This window comes from Budorcas taxicolor, chromosome 1, assembly GCF_023091745.1.
Source record: "Budorcas taxicolor isolate Tak-1 chromosome 1, Takin1.1, whole genome shotgun sequence".
Classification (NCBI taxonomy): domain Eukaryota; kingdom Metazoa; phylum Chordata; class Mammalia; order Artiodactyla; family Bovidae; genus Budorcas; species Budorcas taxicolor.
The window spans coordinates 148,303,040-148,324,131 of record NC_068910.1 but is presented as its reverse complement, the minus strand read 5'-3'; the positions used below and the strand labels follow the sequence as shown (position 1 = coordinate 148,324,131).

The 21,092-nt window shown below is 40.1% G+C and overlaps 1 protein-coding gene across 1 annotated transcript in view; it reads right to left on the bottom strand.

Moving 5' to 3' along the window:
* Window positions 1–21,092, bottom strand: part of MCF2L2 (MCF.2 cell line derived transforming sequence-like 2) — a 275,208-nt gene that overhangs the window by 42,396 nt on the left and 211,720 nt on the right. The window contains exons 20-23 of the mRNA XM_052642999.1: window positions 16,303–16,395; window positions 15,336–15,428; window positions 8,639–8,710; window positions 2,781–2,906 (exon numbers count right to left, since the gene is read on the bottom strand). Of these exons, the coding sequence (XP_052498959.1) occupies window positions 2,781–2,906; window positions 8,639–8,710; window positions 15,336–15,428; window positions 16,303–16,395 (384 nt within the window). The remainder of the gene's footprint in view (window positions 1–2,780; window positions 2,907–8,638; window positions 8,711–15,335; window positions 15,429–16,302; window positions 16,396–21,092) is intronic.

The window sequence follows — 21,092 nt, the reverse complement described above, 5'->3', positions numbered from 1 at the left end:
CACGTGACTGTAAGTATCTTGTAATAAAGTTCTATGAAGCTGATGCAAAGAATCTCAAAATCACTAGATCTGAGTTAATAGTACTTGAGTTGTTAGTAAACTCTAAACAGAATCAGATGAAGAATATGTTGAGAGGTTGGCACCCTGGATAGGAAGAGAAGAGATCAAAGAAATAGTCCTAGCTGATAACCACCACATGATTGGGGTGAGCTAACTCTTCTTTTCATGGACCTGTTCCTGAATCAGAAAGCTGAAAAATCCAGTGTCTGCTCTTCCATAACTCAGTAGGATTATATAAGACTGTCAGGATACATTACTAGATATAAAGGAAGTTAAAGTCTTAGTGAGAAAGAAAACATAGAGTGTATGTTCTGAGGACACATGGGGAAGAAAAGTTCTTTGCACTGGTGTTAAAAAATCTCTAAAATTCTATAAACTCATTCATGTTATTTGCAAACCAGTTTGGAGTGAAATCAGAGTAGATTGCTATTTACTCACATTTTAATCATTTTTTTCTCATAACTTCCTCTTTGTATGTTACTTACACTCAGAATAATAGCTGGGAGTTTCCTGCCCTGAGTACAGGTTTCAGGATATTCTTTTGATTCAGGAAAATGGATGTAATATGGTTAGCTGACATGTGTTCAAAGATAAAAAGAACGGAAAGATGTTCCAAACGATTAAACAAGTTGCTTTCTTGACTTTCCTTAGCCAAAGAAGGAAACAGTTATCAAGAAAACAATCCCCTCTGCCCCACGCCGCATGGTTCATGAATACCCTCTTAAATCATGTATCAGTAGTAAGCAGAGAGTGTTTTGGAGTCCCAGGGGACAGTAACAGCATCGTTGCCCAGATCTCAGCAAACCCAGTGTAGCCGTTTCTGAGATGCTGGCCAGAGAAAACCCAGGAGGGAGGGAAATTAAAAATTACAGGAATTTTTTTTGGCCCTAATTAATTGATTTCTGACAAGGAAAGAAATAAAAGGGTCATTTCATCTATCCAGACCTCAATAAATAGAATTTTAAATCCAGGTAAAAATGAAAGGGAAGAAAAGAGAAGGAAAGTATCTGAAATATAATTCTTTGAATACTTGATCCCCATATGAGAGGCAGAATAATAGCCTCCCAAAGATGCCTGTGTCCTAATCCCTGGAGACTGAGACTATGTTAAGTTACATGACAAATGAATTAAGATTGTTAATTGGCTGAATTTGAGAAATGGAGGTTATCATAGATTAACCGGTTAGGCCCAGTGTAATCACAAGAGTCCTTAAAAGTGGAAGAAGTATAGATGATCTTGTTTGCAAAGCAGATAGAGACACAGACGTAGAAAATAAATGTATGGACAGCAAGGGGAAAGGGGGGGAGGAATTGGGAGATTGTGATGGACACATATACACTGTTGATACTATTTATAAGATAGATAACTAGTGAGAACCTACTGTACAGCTCAGGGAACTCTACCCAATGCCCTGTAGTAACCTAAAAAGGAAGGAAACACCACAAAGGGGATATATGTGTATGTATGGGCTTCCTGGGTGGTTCAGTGGTAAAGAATCCTGCCAAGCAGGAGACACCGGTTCAATCTCTGGGTCAAGAAGATCCCCTGGAAAAGGAAATGGCAACCCACTCCAGTATTCTTACCTGGGAAATCCCATTAACAGAGGAGCCTGGTGGGCTACAGTCCATGAGGTTGCAAAAGAGTCAGACACGACTTAGCAACTAACCAACATGTATACGTATAGCTAATTTCACTTTGCTATACAGCAGAAACTAACACACACTGTGAAACAATTATACTCCAATAGGGAAGAGAAATAGAAGAGATGGTCTGAGTGATGTGAAGTGAGAAGAACTCAACCCACTGTTTCTGGTATTAAAGATGGAGAAAGATACCATGAGTGGAGGAATGTGGGTGGCCCTTGTAAACTGGAAAAGGCAGTGAAATATTCTCTCCAAAAGCCTCCAGAAAGGAAGGCAGACACCTTGATTTTAGCCTGGTGAGACTATGTTCTACTTCTGACCTATAGAACTATAAGATAATCAATTTGTGCTATTCTAAGCTGCCATGCTTGTGGTAATTTGTTATGACAATGACAGCAAATAAATCTGAGTCAAAATTTAGAGTACTTCACAGCAAAACCAGCTGTATATTAATTATGCCCCAGCTCCAGTGAGATCACACAGTCTTAGAGGACGGTTTGCCTAGCATGCCTGGGTTTGGCCTGCTTGGGATTAACTCTAATGCCAGAGTTGAGATGACCCAGTCCCCAGCACTCCCTCTTTTGGTATTTTTCTTTAAGCACATGGATTAAGGAATATACAATATATGCTCATTGGACCTCATCTTGGATCTGTGATGTAAAATGAAGTTAGATGTTCACTCAGGATCCATTTTCAAAGTAATTTTCACAGAGAAAATAAAGCTAAAGAAGGAAAATCTCTTGATATTTTAATAGTGCCATGAGTGAGAAAATAAATAACTCCTTTAGCACTTTCTCCTGCCCAATATGCTCTGATCCTTGAGTTCTTGCTTTTTCCAGAGTGTGGATCAGTTTCAACATTTGGGACTCCAAGAACCACAACCCAAGATTCCTAAAAATGCAGAGGTGCTGCTTGGAATCCCATAGCACATGTGTGCTGACCAATTTAAGTCACTTTGCCCAGAGTCAAATTCCTTCCCCACAGATCAGTTCTCTAACTTTGCCACAGTACCTCCTACCTTTGTAGGATTGTGTCTGCCTTTGGTTAAAATGTCCCAACACTTGCTACAGAACATACCGGACATCCAGTGACCGCTGCCAGGTCCATGGCCAACTCACAGGACTTGATCAAATCCTCCATCATGGCCAAAGCCTGTTGTAGGTCGGCTAAGAAGGCTGAGTCCTTGGTCCTCTTTGGCCCGTTCTGTGGAAACCAAATGCCTTGTTGGAAATCAAAAGGTAAACCATCTACCAAGTAAAGAAAGAAAACAGGACAGAGATAAGGAGCTGTGGATCCAGCCAGCAGGAAGTGACTGAGAAGGTAGGTATATCAACCTGTTTCCTTGCTTCCAAAGGTGGCTAAGGATATTTGCTGGTTTAACTATCTCTCTCTCTGTCTCTCTCTCTCTCACACACAAACACACACAAGCAAAATCACTGACTACATTTTCTGCACACTATATAACGAAGAATGAAGTTCATAAAATCATGGACATCATATTCTGGATATTTAAGAGATATCCTGAGCTTTTGTAAAGCATGAAAACTGCGGTCCTTTAAAAAGGCTGCTCTCCCGTTTACTCCCCTATCCCTCAGGGCCAATTGAAAAGTACAGCTTGAGTATCATATTCCCGTATTTAATGTGATAGTCTTTTCCTACAGATAAAACCATACTTAAAACCATTCCAGAGGAAGATATCTGTATAGAGGCAAAGAATAGGCTACCATGTGGAGGTTTACTAATGATTTACATGTAAACACCACAATGGCGGCATTTGCCACACTGAATCTCCCCATTTTCTGTCACCATTAAAGATGCCAAAGAGGTAAGCCAATGTGATCTGTACCTTCCAAACAGCATGAAGACTCAGAATTAAGGGGAAAAAGCTAATTTAAGAGACCAACGAACATTCCAATGATTACTATTGTGACACTTAGGACATGTTAGGGATGGTTGTTTCAGTTTGAAAGTCTTTGCTTAGTATCTCTGTATTTTATTCCCCCGCTACCTAGCAGGGGACAGCATATTTATCTGTTTTCTGGTAAATAGAAACAGAAAGACTTTGCTTTTGTCCATTTTTAAAAACCACAACAATTTCCACAACAAAGACTAGAGGGCTCTTTGCTGCTCCCCACATAAAGCCCGCTTCTTCTTGTCCTCTCCTGTATGACATAAGCAAAGGTTTGTGTGTTTTTTTAATCTCTGCTTAAACACTGAAGATTAGCATCTTTGAATCAGAGATATGAATGACAGGGCTGATGAATGGAGTGGAGCATGCTGCCTCCACTGAACAACATGCCACGGATTCTTACTTTCTTACTCATGGTAAATACGCTCCAGGTCCTGGTGAAAAACAACAGACTCTCACCTGAATTTATCATGTCATTAACAAAGGATTAAAAGTCCTTACACCAGGCATCTCCCTCTTTACTAAACATTTGAAACTCAACTTACTTTCAGAGACTCGATGGCTCCTAGTCTCTCTCCTTCCCACTAACCCTCCTCCCACATGCATGCTGTGGGGCTAGTTTTGTGTGATGTAGGACTCTTCCAGTTCCAGTTCAGTTGTTCAGTCATGTCTGACTCGTTGCGACCACACGAATCACAGCATGCCAGGCCTCCCTGTCCATCACCATCTCCCGGAATTTACTCAAACTTACGTCCATCGAGTTGGTGATGCCATACAGCCATCTCATCCTCTGTCATCCCCTTCTCCTCCTGCCCCCAATCCCTCCCAGCATCAGAGTCTTTTCCAATGAGTCAACTCTTCACATGAGGTGGCCAAAGTATTGGAGTTTCAGCTTCAACATCAGTCCTTTCAATGAACACCCAGGACTGATCTCCTTTAGAATGGACTGGTTGGATCTCCTTGCAGTCCAAGGGACTCTCATGAGTCTTCTCGAACACTACAGTTCAAAAGCATCAAATCTTCGGTGCTCAGCTTTCTTCACAGTCCAACTCTCACATCCATACATGACCACAGGAAAAACCATAGCATTGACTAGACTGACCTTTGCTGGCAAAGTAGTGTCTCTGCTTTTCAATATGCTGTTTTAGGTTGGTTATAACTTTCCTTCCAAGGAAAGTTAATTTCATGGCTGCAATCACCATCTGCAGTGATTTTGGAGCCCAAAAAAATAAAGTCTGTCACTGTTTCCCCATCTATTTCCCATGAAGTGATGGGACCAGATGCCATGATCTTCGTTTTCTGAATGTTGAGCTTTAAGCCAACTTTTTCACTCTCCTCTTTCACTTTCATGAAGAGGCTTTTTAGTTCCTCTTCACTTTCTGCCATAAGGGTGGTGTCATCTGCATATGTGAGGTTATTGATATTTCTCCCAGCAATCTTGATTCCAGCTGTGCTTCTTCCAGCCCAGTATTTCTCATAACATACTCTGCATTAAGTTAAATAAGCAGGGTGACAATATACAGCTTTGATGTACTCCTTTTCCTGTTTGGAACCAGTCTGTTGTTCCATGTCCAGTTCTAACTGTTGCTTCCTGACCTGCATATAGGTTTCTCAAGAGGCAGGTCAGGTGGTCTGGTATTCCCATCTATTTCAGAATTTTCTACAGTTTGTTGTGATCCACACAGTCAAAGGCTTTGGCATAGTCAATAAAGGACTCTTACAAACGTTACTAAACCTCTTTAAATTCTTACCGACATTACTGAAAGTGAAAGTGAAGTTGCTCAGTTCAGTTCAGTTCAGTCACTCAGTCGTGTCCGACTCTTCGCAACCCCATGAATCGTAGCACGCCAGGCCTCCCTGTCCATCACCAACTCCCGGAGTTCACTCAGACTCACGTCCATCAAGTCAGTGATGCCATCCAGACATCTCATTCTCTGTCATCCCCTTCTTCTCCTGATCCCTCCCAACATCAAAGTCTTTTCCAATGAGTCAACTCTTCTCATGAGGTGGCCAAAGTACTGGAGTTTCAGCTTTAGCATCATTACTTCCAAAGAAGTCCCAGGGTTGTTCTCCTTCAGAATGGACTGGTTGGATCTCCTTGCAGTCCAAGGGACTCTCAAGAGTCTTCTCCAACACCACAGTTCAAAAGCATCAACTCTTTGGCGCTCAGCCTTCTTCACAGTCCAACTCTCACATCCATACATGACTACTGGAAACACCATAGCCTTGATTAGACGGACCTTAGTTGGCAAAGGAATGTCTCTGCTTTTCAATATGCTATCTAGGTTTGTCATAACTTTTCTTCCAACGAGTAAGTGTCTTTTAATTTCATGACTGCAATCACCATCTGCAGTGATTTTGGAGCCCCCCTAAAATAAGGTCTGCCACTGTTTCCACTGTTTCCCCATCTATTTCCCATGAAGTGATGGGGCTGGATGCCATGATCTTCATTTTCTGAATCTTGAGCTTTAAGCCAACTTTTTCACTCTCCTCTTTTACTTTCATCAAGAGGCTTTTTAGCTCCTCTTCACTTTCTGCCATAAAGGTGGTATCATCTGCATATCTGAGGTTATTGATATTTCTCCTGGCAATCTTGATTCCAGCTTGTGTTTCTTCCAGTCCAGCATATATTAAATAAGCAGGGTGACAATATACAGCCTTGATGTACTCCTTTTCCTATTTGGAACCAGTCTGTTGTTCCATGTCCAGTTCTAACTGTTGCTTCCTGACCTGCATACAGATTTCTCAAGAGGCAGGTCAGGTGGTCTGGTATTCCCATCTCTTTCAGAATTTTCCACAGTTTATTGTAATCCACACAGTCAAAGGCTTTGACATAGTCAATAAAGCAGAAATAGATGTTTTTCTGGAACTCTCTTGCTTTTTCCATGATCCAGCGGATGTTGGCAATTTGATCTCTGGTTCCTCTGCCCCTTCTAAAGCCAGCTTGAACATCAGGAAGTTCATGGTTCATGTATTACTGAAGCCTGGCTTGGAGAATTTTGAGCATTACTTTGCTAGTGTGTGAGATGAGTACAATTGTGCGGTAGTTTGAGCATTCTTTGACATTGTCTTTTTTGGGGATTGGAATGAAAATTGACCTTCTCCAGTCCTGTGGCCACTGCTGAGTTTTCCAAATTTGCTGGCATAATGAGTGCAGCACTTTCACAGCATCATCTGCCAGGATTTGAAATAGCTCAACTGGAATTCCATCACCTCCACTAGCTTTGTTCATAGTGATGTTTTCTAAGGCCCACTTGACTTCACATTCCAGGATGTCTGGCTCTAGATGAGTGATCACACCATTGTGATTATCTGGGTTGTGAAGATCTTTTTTATACAGTTCTTCTCTGTATTCTTGCCATCTCTTAATATCTTCTGCTTCTGTTAGGTCCATACCATTTCTGTCCTTTATCGAGCCCATCTTTGCATAGATAGAGTGCCTGATGAACTATGGAATGAGGTTCATGACATTGTACAGGAGACAGGGATCAAGACCATCCCCATGGAAAAGAAATGCAAAAAAGCAAAATGGCTGTCTGGGGAAACCTTACAAATAGCTGTGAAAAGAAGAGAAGCGAAGTTGCTCAGTTGTGTCCAATTCTTTGCGACCCCATGGACTGTAGCCCACCAGGCTCCTCCATCCATGGAATTTTCTAGGGAAGAGTACTGCAATGGGTTGCCATTTCCTTCTCCAGGGGATCTTCCCAATCCAGGGATCGAACCTGGGTCTCCTGCATTATGGGCAGATGCTTTACTGAAACCCAGGCTAGCTCTACTTGCTCCAGGCTATAAACGTATTACCTATCCCTTGAGCTTCTTTTAATCCTAAGCCATCCCCACAACACCTTTTGACCAGGGAGGGCATGGAAATGACCACTCCTTGAGACATATGCCTCATGTTTTTCTTTTTATATCAGAATTTCATCCTAGGGGAAAAATAAACAAACAAACAAAAAACCAGTGGCAAGCCACAAGTTTCTTCCCATACTGTGTGACCATCACTTCTTCCAAGAGAAACTTGGTTGTCTTAGAATTCACACACACACACACACACACACACACACATTTGGAAGGGAATAAGGCATAATGTATATAGATTTACTAAGGAGTACGAAGAAGTAAATATAAATCATTCATAATCCTACCATGCAGGAAAACAACTGTAGGGTTTTGTTTTTTTATTCTATTTTATTTTTAATTGGAGGATAATTACTTAACAGTATTGTGATGGTTTCTGCTATCCATCAACATGAATCAGCCATAGGTATACATATGTCCCCTCCCTGTTGAACCTCCCTCACACCCCATCCCACCACTTTTGGCAGGAATCCAAATTGATACATCCATTATGGAGAACAGTATGGAGATTCCTTAAAAAATTAGGAATAAAACTACCGTATGACCCAACAATCCCACTACTGGGCATATACCATTAAAAAAAACCCATAATTGAAAAGGACACATGTACCCCAGTGTTCATTACAGCACTATTTACAACAGCCAGTACATGGAATTTTATTATATTTACTTCCAGGCTTTTACATATGCATTTCACACTTTCAGTTACTTTTGTATTCCTGTGAAACATTTTTATGTAGAAGAAAGAAAGTATATTACCACTTTTGCTATTACAAATCCCCACTTTGAAATTGTCTTTAGTTTTTTTGTTTTTTCCTGACTATGAATTATGAGGTGAATATTATTTTAGAAAATTTACACAATAAAGATCATACACTAAGAAAACAAAATTACCATAAGTCCTTCCATGTATAGACAAATGCCATTAGCTTCCCTGGTAGCTCAGACCATAAAGAATATGCCTACATTGTGGGAGACCAGGGTTCGACTCCCAGTTCGGGAAGATGCCCTGGAGGAGGCAATGGCACCCACTCCAGTATTCTTGCCTGGAGAATTCTATGGACAGAGGAGCCTGGAAGGCTATAGTCCATGGGGGTCGCCAACAGATACGACTGAGCGACTAACATTCACTTCATTAGTAAATAAAATAATATTTAATTTCCAGTACCTTAGCCGAACCTCCTTCTAGATGACTTGGGTCCATCTCCAAATCCTCAGGCGACTCAAAATCCAGCAGCCCCTGCATTAACCCAAAAGCCTTACTGAAAATTAAAAAGTCAAATGCCAACTTAATCTATTGTGCAAACAATCTCCAGCCAATGCTAAACTGAGGATGTATATAAATTTGTCTGTTTGTCACAAGTAAGAGGGAAAAAGTAAATGGAATATTCAGCACAAAGTTCTTTCCACAAACATAGAATCACACTGGACACACTATTTTGTAGCTTGCTTTTTTTCAGCAACTTATTATGAACATTTCCCCACAACAACATATATTTTTTAAACATCCTTTTAAATTGTGGTAGAGTATTGCATACTATGGGCTTCTCAGGTGGCGCTAGTGGTAAAGAATCCACCTGCCAATGCAAGGGATGCAAGAGACTCAGGTTTGATCCCTAGTTGGGAAGATCCCCTGGAGTAGGAAATGGCAACCTGTTTCAGTAATCTTGCCTGGCATTTTCATGGACAGAGGAGCCTGGTGGGCTACAGTTCTTGGAGTCGCAAAGAGTTGGACATGACGGAGCAACTGAGCACAAGCAGAAAGGATTGCATGCTATAGCTGAATCATAATTGATTAATTCCCCTCTACTGTTAAGTATTTATGTTAAATGATTTTTTACTACAATAAGTCTTTACACTTTTCTTAAGTATAAATACCTAGAAGTTGAATTGTTAATGTTAAGAGTTGTGATACATGTTTCCAAGTTCTTCAGAGAAGGACTATGTCTCCATCAGCCATATATGAAAAATTTTTTCACCATCCCATAGCCTACTTGGAGTATTACTATTTAATCAAAAAGTTTTGCCAGCCAAATCAACAGAGCAATCCCACCTCACTGCTGTTTTGAATTTGAATTTCTCAAATAATTAGTGAGGTAGAACTCTCAAAAAAAATGTTTGTTATCAGCGTTTATTCTTTCGTAAGCTGCCTAGTTCCTTTGTTTGTTTATTTCGTTTTTAATTTCAGCTTTATTGATGCATAATTGACATATAAAATTGTTAGGTATTTACAGTGTGTCTTTTATAAAGAGATTTATACACAGTTTTAATGAAAATTTTGAGAATAACAATGTCTATCACTTAACCATGAATCAGACAGAGACTTTTCATGACATAAAGGAGATAGAAATAACAAACTCTGAAAAGGAAGGAAAAAAAACCACTTCAGGCTAGTGCTTTGTGATAGTCAGAGGGAGGAAGCAGCTTATAGCCAACAGAGAAGCTAAGGTGGTAAGATGCTTTGAATGAGTAAAATGAAAGAAGCTGAAAACATCCTTAGCCATGAATTTATGTCTTAAGTTGCTTTAGTTGTGTCCGACTGTTTGTGATGCTATGGATTGTAGCTGGCCAGGCTCCTCTGTCCATGGGATTCCCCAGGCAAGAATACTGAAGTGGATTGCCATTTCCTTCTCCAGGGTACAGCGTGTCTTGTAGTGATTTGACACGTGTATATACTGTGAAAGGATTCCCCCACCTAGTTAAATGACACATCTATCATTTCATTTCTCTTTTCAGTATGAACATTTAAATCCTACGCTCTTGTCACATTTCAATTATACAATACAGTCTTATCAACTATAGTCACTACGTTTTACATTAGAATTTCAGGCCTTATTCATCCTTTTATTTATTTTTTAATTGGAGGAAAACAGTGTTAGTTTCTGCTGTGAATCAGCCATAATTATATATATTTAACTATATAATTAATGAAATACAATAATATAATATCATTATATATGTGTGTGTGTGTGTATATATATATATATAATTAGAAAGGGTACAAACTTTTATTTAGGAGATGAATAAGAACTGAGAAAGTAGCATTGACATTATCCTGTATAGAACAGATAGCTAGTGGGAAGCTGCTATATATTAAAAACACAGGTAGCCCAGACTGGTGCTCCGTGACCATATATTGTGGTATATTATAATAGCCATCCATCCCCTCCCTCCCCTTCCTCCCATCCCACCCCTCCAGGTGGTCACAGAGTGCCAGTCTGGACTCCCTGTGTTATTAATATATAGCAGCCTCCCACTAGCTATCTGTTTCACACAGTATAGTGTATGTATGTCAGTGCTACTTTCTCGATTCCATATTCATCTCCTAAGTAAAGTTTATACCCTTCACCTATTAATTCTTTTTTTAAACAGTGGCCTATTTATGACATGAGTTGGATTACATAGGAAACCAGCACTACCACTTATTCTAGATCATCTTTCTTGCAATAAGCTAAACTCACTGTAAACAAATAATGTACCATTTTGCAAACCATATTTTTTTAAAACAAAATCCAAGCAAGGAAAATTCTCTCCATTAAATTTGATAGTTTCCATACATCACTTAGCCTGTTTGACAGAAATAATGAGCTCATCTCTACTAATCTTCTAGATTTCTCATATATGTGTTAATATACAATATTTGTTTTTTCTTTCTGACTTTCTTCACTCTACACTCTAGGTCCATCCACATCTCTATAAATGACCCAGTTTTGTTCCTTGACATATATACACTACCATGTGTAAAATAGATAGCTAATGGGAATCTGCCATAAAGCACAGGTGGCTCAGCTCAGGGCCCTGTGATGACCTAGATGGGTGGGATGGGGGTGGGGTGGAGGAAGGTACAAGAGGGAGGGGACATATGTGTAGGTATAGCGGATTTACTTCATTGTATAGCAGAAATGAACACAACATTGTAAAATGATTGTACTTCAGTTAAAAAAATTAAGTAATAGCAAAAGCAAACAAACAAAAAATCATGAGCTCAATGAAAGTGAGTTCTATTTTCCTTAATGCATCTATCTTTATAATGTATGCTGGGCTTCCCTGGTGGCTCAGCTAGTAAAGAACCTGCCTGCCAATATAGGAGGCATCGTCTCTGGTACATATACACATATATATTTAAAGTCATATGTCTGTGACCACCTAGAGGGTGGGATGGGATGCGAGGTGGGAGAGGTTCAAGACAGAGGGGATATATGTATACCTCGGGCTGATTCATGTTGATGGATGGCAGAAACCAACACAGTACTGTAAAGCAATTATCTTCCAATTAAAACTAAATAAATTTTTAAAGTAAATTCATATTTTTAAAGTAAATTCATGTATCTATAATATATGTTTCTATAACATTGTATCTATATGGGTATAATATACTTATATACAAAGAGAAAACACATAATTGTGAGTGAAACTTGCTATTCAAATTCTTTATATCTCTACTAATTTTAATTTTTTTCTTTTTTGGCTTCACTGAGCAGCTTGCAGGATCTTAGTTCCCCAACCAGAAATTGAACCTGCACCCTAGGCAGTGAAAGTGCAGAATCCTAACCCCTGGACTGCCAGAGAATACTCTCTACTTCATTTTAAAACCTTTTTGTTATGTGAAATAAAGTAGACATTGAGAAAAATGCTTAAATCATATGTACATTTTAGCACAATAATAATTCAAGCTTCAGTACAATAGTCATGTAGACCAAGAAATAACATTACTAGCATGTTGGAAGTCCAACTCCCCTATCACTTTGTTATCACAGCCCCTTCTATTATTGCCTAAGGTAATTACTCTCCAAATATAATGAGATTCACTTCCTTGTTTTCCTATGTAGCTTTGCCACCTAAACATGCATTCATATTATACATACATAAATCTGTTTTTGAATTTTATATGAATGGACTAATACTGTGAATGTTTCTAGTGTCTTAATCTTTTTATTAAATGTTGGAATATTTATTGAATACTGCTGCAGTCGATTTATTTCTATTTTTGGCTTAGAAGACCTTATCTCTTATTCTCGTCTGTTACATTTTTAAGTCTTACATTTTCAGGAAATATATTTAATTCTATGGCCTGCAGTTTTGCCAGAAATTAATCAACAATAATTATTCTGTATTAACTAAAGATATATTGATTTTTTTTGTTTACCTCAGCTTTTCATCTTTCAGTTTTTATTCAGTTTTAATATGTATACTGCCGCTGCTGCTAAGTCACTTGAGTCACGTCTAACTCTGTGCGACCCCATAGATGGCAGCCCATCAGGCTCCTCTGTCCCTGGGACTCTCCAGGCAAGAACACTGGAGTGGGTCGCCACTTCCTTCTCCAGTGCATGCATTCATGCTAAGTCGCTTCAGTCGTGTCGACTCTATGCGACTCCATGGACAGCAGCCCACCAGGCTCCTCTGTCCATGGGATTCTCTAGGCAAGAATACTGGAGTGGGTTGCCATTTCCTTCTCCATATTGTTAATTTCTCTAGGCTTATTGTTAAACATGCTGACCATTTGTCACATATCTTGCTAATACAATATTTTCCCCAGTTTTTCATGTGTCTGTTTTTAATGGTATAGTCTATCATTCCTTTTCCTTTTTGTTTTATACTTAGAAAGCTTTCCCACACCAGGATCCCATGATCCTTCCTGGGTCAGGAAGATCCCCTGGAGGAGGGCATGGCAACCCACTCCAGTATTCTTAAGAATTCCATGGACAGAGGAGCCTGGCGGGCTACACTCAGAATCAGACACGACTGAAGTGACTTAGCACACAGGCACTGCAGCATGAGCTCTGTCCCTCAGAGTACAGAACACTCCAAAGTTCTTCCTCTCTTCACGGGCATGCCAATGGTTTAAACTTGTTCTTCCAGGCAGGAAGAAGCTTAGCTATGGAGTAATCTGGTCTGTCTTGAGTAGCCTCCCATGGTTTTTGCACAGACCCCCAAGGAATATTTTATAGTGATCTTGTCTCTTGTTTCCTCAGTGAAATACAAACCTTCTAAGTATTTTTAACATGCATTACCTCACTTAATGTTCCCAAAGAGCATACCAGGAAAGTACAATTACTACCTTCATTCTATAGGTGAGGGACCTGAGGTACAGAGAGGTTAAGCAATTGCCTGGTTTCACCGCAGCCTGGAAGCATCAGAGCCAGACCACACCCAGGATGTCTAATTCCTGAGTCGGTGTTTCTAATCAATATGTCCTACAGTCCTCCACGGAAGGTACAGACTTAGCTATTGCATCAACATTGCTTCTGTGGGAAAGCTCGAGCTCTTCAGTATTGGGTGCACCAGGCCCAGGAGGTGAAGACCCCTACGTAGGTCCTGCTCCCTCCTCACTGAGTCCAGCAGTAGGTAGGACTTCTAAAGTCAGGATAACAGTAAAGATGGGGCTCTCAGAGGAGCACAAGGCCCTAAGTGAACACTTTATCAAACATGCTCATAGATGCCCCTCACGGAGGGAATCAGAGGGTCACCTTCCTCACTCCCAGGCTGGTGTGATGACTCCGGGTATGAAACAACAGCTGCAGGTTATGTGATGGATGCTTCCTGGGCGTCAGCCCTGAGCCAGCTCTTGACTGCGACTATGTCACTCACTGAACCTATGCAGGAGGTTGAGTGTCCTCACTTTACAGACAAGGAAACCAAGGCCTGAGAGGCCCCCCACACTGGCAGCAGCAGAGCCGGTGTAGCCGAGGCTGGGCCTACTGATGCCAAGCTGAGAGGGGAACTTGTCCTGAGGGCAGAACACTGGTGGTAGCTTAACTGCCCTGAGCCTCCATTTCTTCACAATCCAGAGCCTTTGGGCACATATGACTGTGGGGATTAAGTAAGAAATACACGTGGGAAGGTACTCAGTAAACAGCTTGTTTTCAAATTAACAGAGAGTAGCCACTGGGCAAGACCTACTTAATAAAGGTTAATTAAAAACAGACCTTGGAAGAGAAGTCCAGACCTTTCCCCCAGCTTACACGTGGGAAAGCAGCCTTGACAGAGCTCCTGACCTGTGTGTGTGGGTGTGTGTGGGGGTTCCTAGGAGTGTTCTCCTGCACGTGTGCTGGTCTCAGAGCGAGAAAGAACCGCTAGGGGGTTCCATAGAACAAATTCCTCCTGTTATGCTGCTCTTGAGAAAAAGCCTCAGTCTAAAAGCAGAGGTAGACGCGGCGGAAGAAGAGAAGGATCCAGTGTTGCCTTCTCCCCTCTGTTTAAATGCATGTAACATATTAACAGTAACTTCAGGGACTATCACAACTCTTTCCTGAAGCTCCTTGTCCCAGCTGTAGAATGGAGCAGATGGTATCTTACCTGTAAACATCTTACCAAGAGTAGTGGCCTGCCTGCCTCCCCACTCTCTAAGCTGCCAGCATGTGGTGGCCTTGTCCTCCCCAGGACCCCGGCTACAATAAGCTGGGCTCTCCTTAGAGGTCCACGTGCTGGCTACACGTTGGACCAGCTAGGCTTCCATGCCCCTATGATTCTTTGGTCTTACTCCTCATTGAGGAAGCTGATTAAGATCTGGGGACAGGAAAAGCCAGAAATATAGACCTAGCTTCACCCTTGGAAGTTGAAGTTACAATTCTACGTGTGTAAAGGGACTTCCTGGTGGCTCAGATGGTAAAGCGTCTGTCTACAATGCCAGAGACCCGGGTTCAAGCCCTGGGTTGGGAAGATCCCCTGGAGAAGGAAATGGCAATCCACACCAGTACTACTGCCTGGAAAATCCCATGGACAGAGGAGCCTGGTAGGCTGCAGTCTATGGGGTCACAAAGAGTCAGACACGACTGAGCGACCTCACTTTCACTTTTCAAGGTAAAGAGCGCCATCACACCTACATCTGTTCTCCCAGCATAGGAAGTACTGTCTCATCAACTTACCTTCAACAGCATCTGGTACTTTATAAGTCTCTGACTTGGTTCTCTCAGACACTTAAAAAGAGGGAGACTGTGACCCAGTTGACGCTGGCATACCTTGAAAAGTCAAACAGAAACAACATGAAACAAAACAACACACACACACAGAGAACAGAAGCAGCAGCATTTAAATACAAGTGAAGTGGACTCTTCATCGACAGGACAGGGCAGCAGGGTCGACCAGTTCCGTAATGTTTCGGCGGTTCACTCACTTAGTTACAGACTGTAAAATGAGACAGAGGAAAGGGGCCAGGCTTGGCTAGTATTTTTAAAGGCAAGTAGGGATGCCAGGCTGTTTATTTCTTTATTGCTTGTTCTTTTATGTTGTTTTGTTTTCTCAAGGACTCACTTTATTATTTTTTTTATTTTATAACTTTTTATTGGAGTAAAATTGCTTTACAATGTTGGGTTAGTTTCTGCTATACAATGAAGTCAATCAGTTATATGTATACATATATGCCTATTTATTTCTTTTAGAAAGTAAGTCCTTAAGGAGGGAGACAATGGGGCAGCCTTCTGAAAAGGAGGCAGCCTGTCTTCAGGTTGAGGCTTGGGGGTGTGGGGATCTATTTAAGGGTACATGATAGGCTTATTGATGTCATTCCAGGGATTCCCCCAAGTGTGACTTAATTCCATTTTTAAAACCTATCCTAAAACAAACAAACAACAACAACAAAAAACCTATCCTAGAAGAGCACTCCATTTTCTCACCAGGCTACAGCGGTTCCTTACAGGTTGTCCTATAGAGACACAGGGCAGCACTGAAACTTCCAGTGTGTAATTTCAAAATAGGAAAGACTTTAATAAACATAAATCCCAATGCCAAATTCCTCTTCCTAGTTCGTACTTTTAGATTTCTTTAAAAGTTGGATGCCTATGAACATTGTCCCAGGAAAAGAGTTTGTGCGAGAATTTAGAAATGCAGTGTTACCCCAAAGTAGGTGCAGTCTTGACATTCTTGCCAGATTGCCCTGGCTCGGGGCAGGTTCTTATGGTATTTAAAATATATTTGAAGATCTTCTTTCTGGGTGAGAAAAAGTTAGAACAGGTTAACCAGTTAGCATTTTTCAATAAAAGGATATAATGATACAGTTTATTCATTCACTCAGTAGGCCTGGAGTATTTTCAATGTGTAAGAAACTGGGGATGTACAACAAATAACCTTATGTTGGAGTGAGTGTGTGACAAGGAGGTAAACAGAGGGTTATAAACAACACAGATATGAACGGAGTACTGTGAGAGAAGCTCTAGGACTCTGGTCAATAAATAACTAAATTCATGAACAGGAGTTGGATTTTCTCTTTATCCTTTCTCCTCCTTTCTTTATCTGGGATACCCAGATAAATATCTCCCCCAAATGGTTTTGCAGTGAGTAATAAAATGGACAAAAATGTGCTGGTGGCTTTCTCCCCATGCGTGCATGCTAAGTCACTTCTGTCATGTCCAACGTTTTGCAATCCTATGGACTGTAGCCCACCAGGCGCCTCTGTCCCCCATGTTATTCTCCAGGCAAGAATACTGGAGCAGGTTGCCATGCCTTACTCCAGGGGGTCTTCCTGACCCAGGGATCGAATCCATGTCTTTTATGTCTTCTGCATTGGCAAGCGGGTTCTTTACCACTAGCATCAACTTTACAGTCATCATGATGCCAACCCTGTAAAGAAACCTAAGAAATAACCAAAAGATAGAAACATCCTGGAAGGAAAATATGGCAGTGGAAGTTTGAACACAAACTAAGTGGTCTGGGCAATCCCTGCCTTGAACATCACCTTCAACCTGCAGCACAAGTCTTCCAAGACATAAAAAGTGACACCACTATCTCATAGCTAGAGATCAAGAGGGATTCCAAGTGCTGTGTGAACTATATTCTCATTGTATCAAAGGCCACGAGAGGTGGGCACACATTTGCCAATATCCAAGGTAGAAAGCATACCCAAGCCTGTGGAGTCAGTTTGCCAGCTTCATCCTCTCCATCAGGAGAACCCAGTCTACAGCAGCTGTGCTTGCCACAGAGCCTGGACTGCTCCGGCATAGATGACCACGTGGCCACTTCCTTGTGGATTTCTGTGTTCTCTTGGTGGATACTGAGCTGATACCTGTGCTCCTGAAGCCTTCACTTCTTGCTTCTGTGTCTGTACTTTGAGTATCATAGAACATTACATGCCTTCCAGCACTGAAACACACTACTGACCTAAATTTACTCTTCAGTTCAAAATCCTTGCGAAAACATGGGAACTAACCAGCAGCATACAAAAGTGCCTGATCCCTTTAACTTCCTTATAGAATAAATCAGGAAGCTAAAAAATTGCTACCCCAAAACTCATATTCATACAGGGAGATGCGATTGCTTAGGAATTGGGAAGACTGTTGCTCAGGTTCAGTTCTCAGCCTTGTTAGTTACAAACAAAGCTATTTGCTTATTTGGCCTGAGGTCAGTTACTTAACCTTCCTTCACTTCAGTTTCTCATCTGTTAAGTAGGCTCAAAACTGCAGTCAACTCCTATGAGTGCTGTGAGATTAAATGAGATATATAGAACCCTCTCAACAAATGCCCAATACATGCAGAGTACTCAACAAATGGTAGCTATTGTTAAAGTACTTTTTACTTTGTAGAGCCATTCTGTGTGCAATATGCAATATTTGATTTCATTTCCACAACAACTTTACATACTGGTATTACCAAGCTTGTTGCAAGGAGGAGGAAAGTTGAGGTCATGCTGATAGCAAGTGGCTCAACTTAGATGAGAAGTGAAGTTTTCCAAATGGCTTCCCTGGTGGCTCAGGCAGTAAAGAATCCACCTGCAATGTGGGAGACCTGGGTTTGATCTCTGGGTCAGGAGGATCCCCTGGAGAAGGAAATGGCAAACCACTCCAGTATTCTTGCCTGGAAAATCCCATGGACAGAGGAGCCTGGAGGCCTACAGTCCATAGGGTTGCAAAGAGTTGGACACAATTGAGCAACTAACACTAAGTTTTCTGAGTCCTACCCCAGGGCTTTTTCATTTGTACCACATGAGATCTCAGAACAAATAAAACTCAAGGTAAATGCTGTTTTAAATAGAGTTTGGTCTCTAGGGCAAAATCTTCCTGGATACTACAGGCTACCCAATCTGATTAAAGCACTTGGCTAGAGCAATATTTCAAAGCTTACATCCATGATTAGTGGAAGTCTCAAGTATTATGAGAAGAGTTTAACTGCTGTAGTAAATAGTAGGTGATGCACCTGCCTTTTTGACTAACAAATACAAGTCTTTGCACAGCAGTGATAATTCCCTCAAGGATTCTCAAACATTAAGTAGTTGTAGTTTTTAATTACTTCATTTGTCCCAGAGTAATAGCTTTGTACTTAATAAGAATTTACTACTGGTATTTTGTCCCCAATATCATAAATCATATAGAATTATATGCAGGTTTGTGGTCTGGGTATGAAAAGCTTTGTAAAACTTTAGGAGAGAAATTCTTCTAAGAAAAGATGCCCAGTTAATAATTTCCCAACCATTTCCTATAATTTGGACAATTTTTATTTGATAATATCCATTTGTTTCCCATAGAAATTTGGTCCTTTTCTCATTCAATAATTTCAATAAATCTTTGCAATAATGACATAAGCAATTATGAAATATTACTAAATTCTGAAACTAGATTTCATATTAGTGGTTTGATTAGCATAAAGTTGTAAAATGGTATAAAACACTATAGCAATGCTATAAAAGTAATTCAAAAAGGAAATTAATCATATTGAATACAAAATATTTTTTAAATTTTGTTTATTTTTAATTGGAGGATAATTGCTTTATAATATCATATTGGTTTCTGCCATATAACAACATGAAGCAGGCATAGATATACTTATGTCCCCTGCCTCTTGAACCTCCTTCCCACATCTCACCCCATCCCACCCATCTAGGTTGTCACAGAGCACCAGATTTGAGCTCCCTGAGTCATACAGCAAATTTGCACTGGCTATCTAATTTTACATATGATAATGTATATGTTTCAATGGTACCCTCTTAGTTTATCCCAACCTCTCCTTTCCCACCTGAGTCCACAAGTCTGTTCTCTATGTCTATGTCTCCATGCTTCCCTGCAGACATGTTCATCAGTACCATCTTTCTAGATCCCATATATATATGCATAACATACAATATTTGTCTTTCTCTTTCTGACTTACTTCACTCCATATAATAGGCTCTAGGTTCATCCACCTTATTAGAACTCTGTCAAACGCATTCCTTTTTATGGGTGAGTAATAGTCCATTGTGTATATGTAGCAAAATTTCTTTATCCATTCATCTGTCAATGGACATCTAGTTTTTTTCCATGTCTTAGCTATCGTAAATAGTGTTGCAGTGAACATTGGGGAACATATGTCTTTTTTTAATTATGGTTTCCTCAGGGTATATGTCCAATAGTGGGATTGTTGTGTCATATGGTAGTTTCATTACTAGTTTTTTAAGGAATCTCCACACTGTTCTCAAAGTGGCTGGATCAATTTGTATTCCCACCAAGAGTGCAAGAAGGTTCCGTTTTCCCCCACACCCTCTCTAGCATTTAGTGTTGGTAGATTTTTTGATAATGGCAATTCTGACAAGTGTGAGGTGATACTCATTGTAGTTTTGATTTGCATTTCTCTAATAATGAGCAAGGTTGAGCATCTTTTTATGTGTTTATTAGCCATTGGTATGTCTTCTTTGGAAAAATATTTGTTCAGGTCTTCTGCCTAATTTTGATTGTGTTGTTTGTTTTTCTGGATGTCAATTGTTTCATTTGCTATTATTTTCTCCCATTCTGAGGATTATCTTTTTCACTTGGTTTATAGTTTCCTTTGCTGTGCAAAATCTTTTAAGTTTAAATAGATTTCATTTGTTAATTTTTGTTTTTATTTCCATTACTCTAGGAGGTGGGTCATAGAGGATCTTACTGTGATTTATGTCAGAATGTTCTGCCTATGTTTACCTCTAAACATGTTTAGCTCTAAACCTTTTATTCTGGTCTTATACCTAGGTCTTTAATCCATTTTGAGTTTATTTTTGTGTATGGCATTAGGGAGCATTCTGATTTCATTCTTTAACACATAGCTGTCCAGTTTCCCCAGAACCACTTACTGATGAGACTGTCTTTTCTTCATTGTATATTCTTGTCTCATTTGTAAAAAAAATAAAGTGCCCATAGGTGCATGGATTTATATCTGGGCTTTCTATTCTGTTCTATTAGTCTATATTTCTGTTTTTGTGCCAGTACCATACTGCCTTGATGACTGTAGCTTTGTAGTGTAGTCTGAAGTCAGGCAAGTTGATTCCTCCAGTTCCATTCTTCTTTCTCAAAATTGCCTTGGCTATTCAGGGTCTTTTGTGTTTCCATACAAATTGTGAAATTGTTTGTTCTAGTTCTGTGAAAAATACCATTGGTAATTTGATAGGGATTGCACTGAATCTAGTGCAATTTTTTGCATGACCCAATTTTATACTACCCAAAAGACTGCTTTGGGCAGTATAATCATTTTCACAATATTGATTCTTCCAGTTCAGGAACATGGTATATCTATCCATCTGTTTGTGTTCTCTTTGATTTCTTTCATCAGTGTCTTTTAGTTTTATGCATACAGGTCTTTTGTCTCTTTAGGTAGGTTTATTCCTAGGTATTTTATTCTTTTTGTTGCAGTGGTGAATGGGATTATTTCCTTAGTTTCTCTTTCTGATTTTTCATTGTTGGTATATAAGA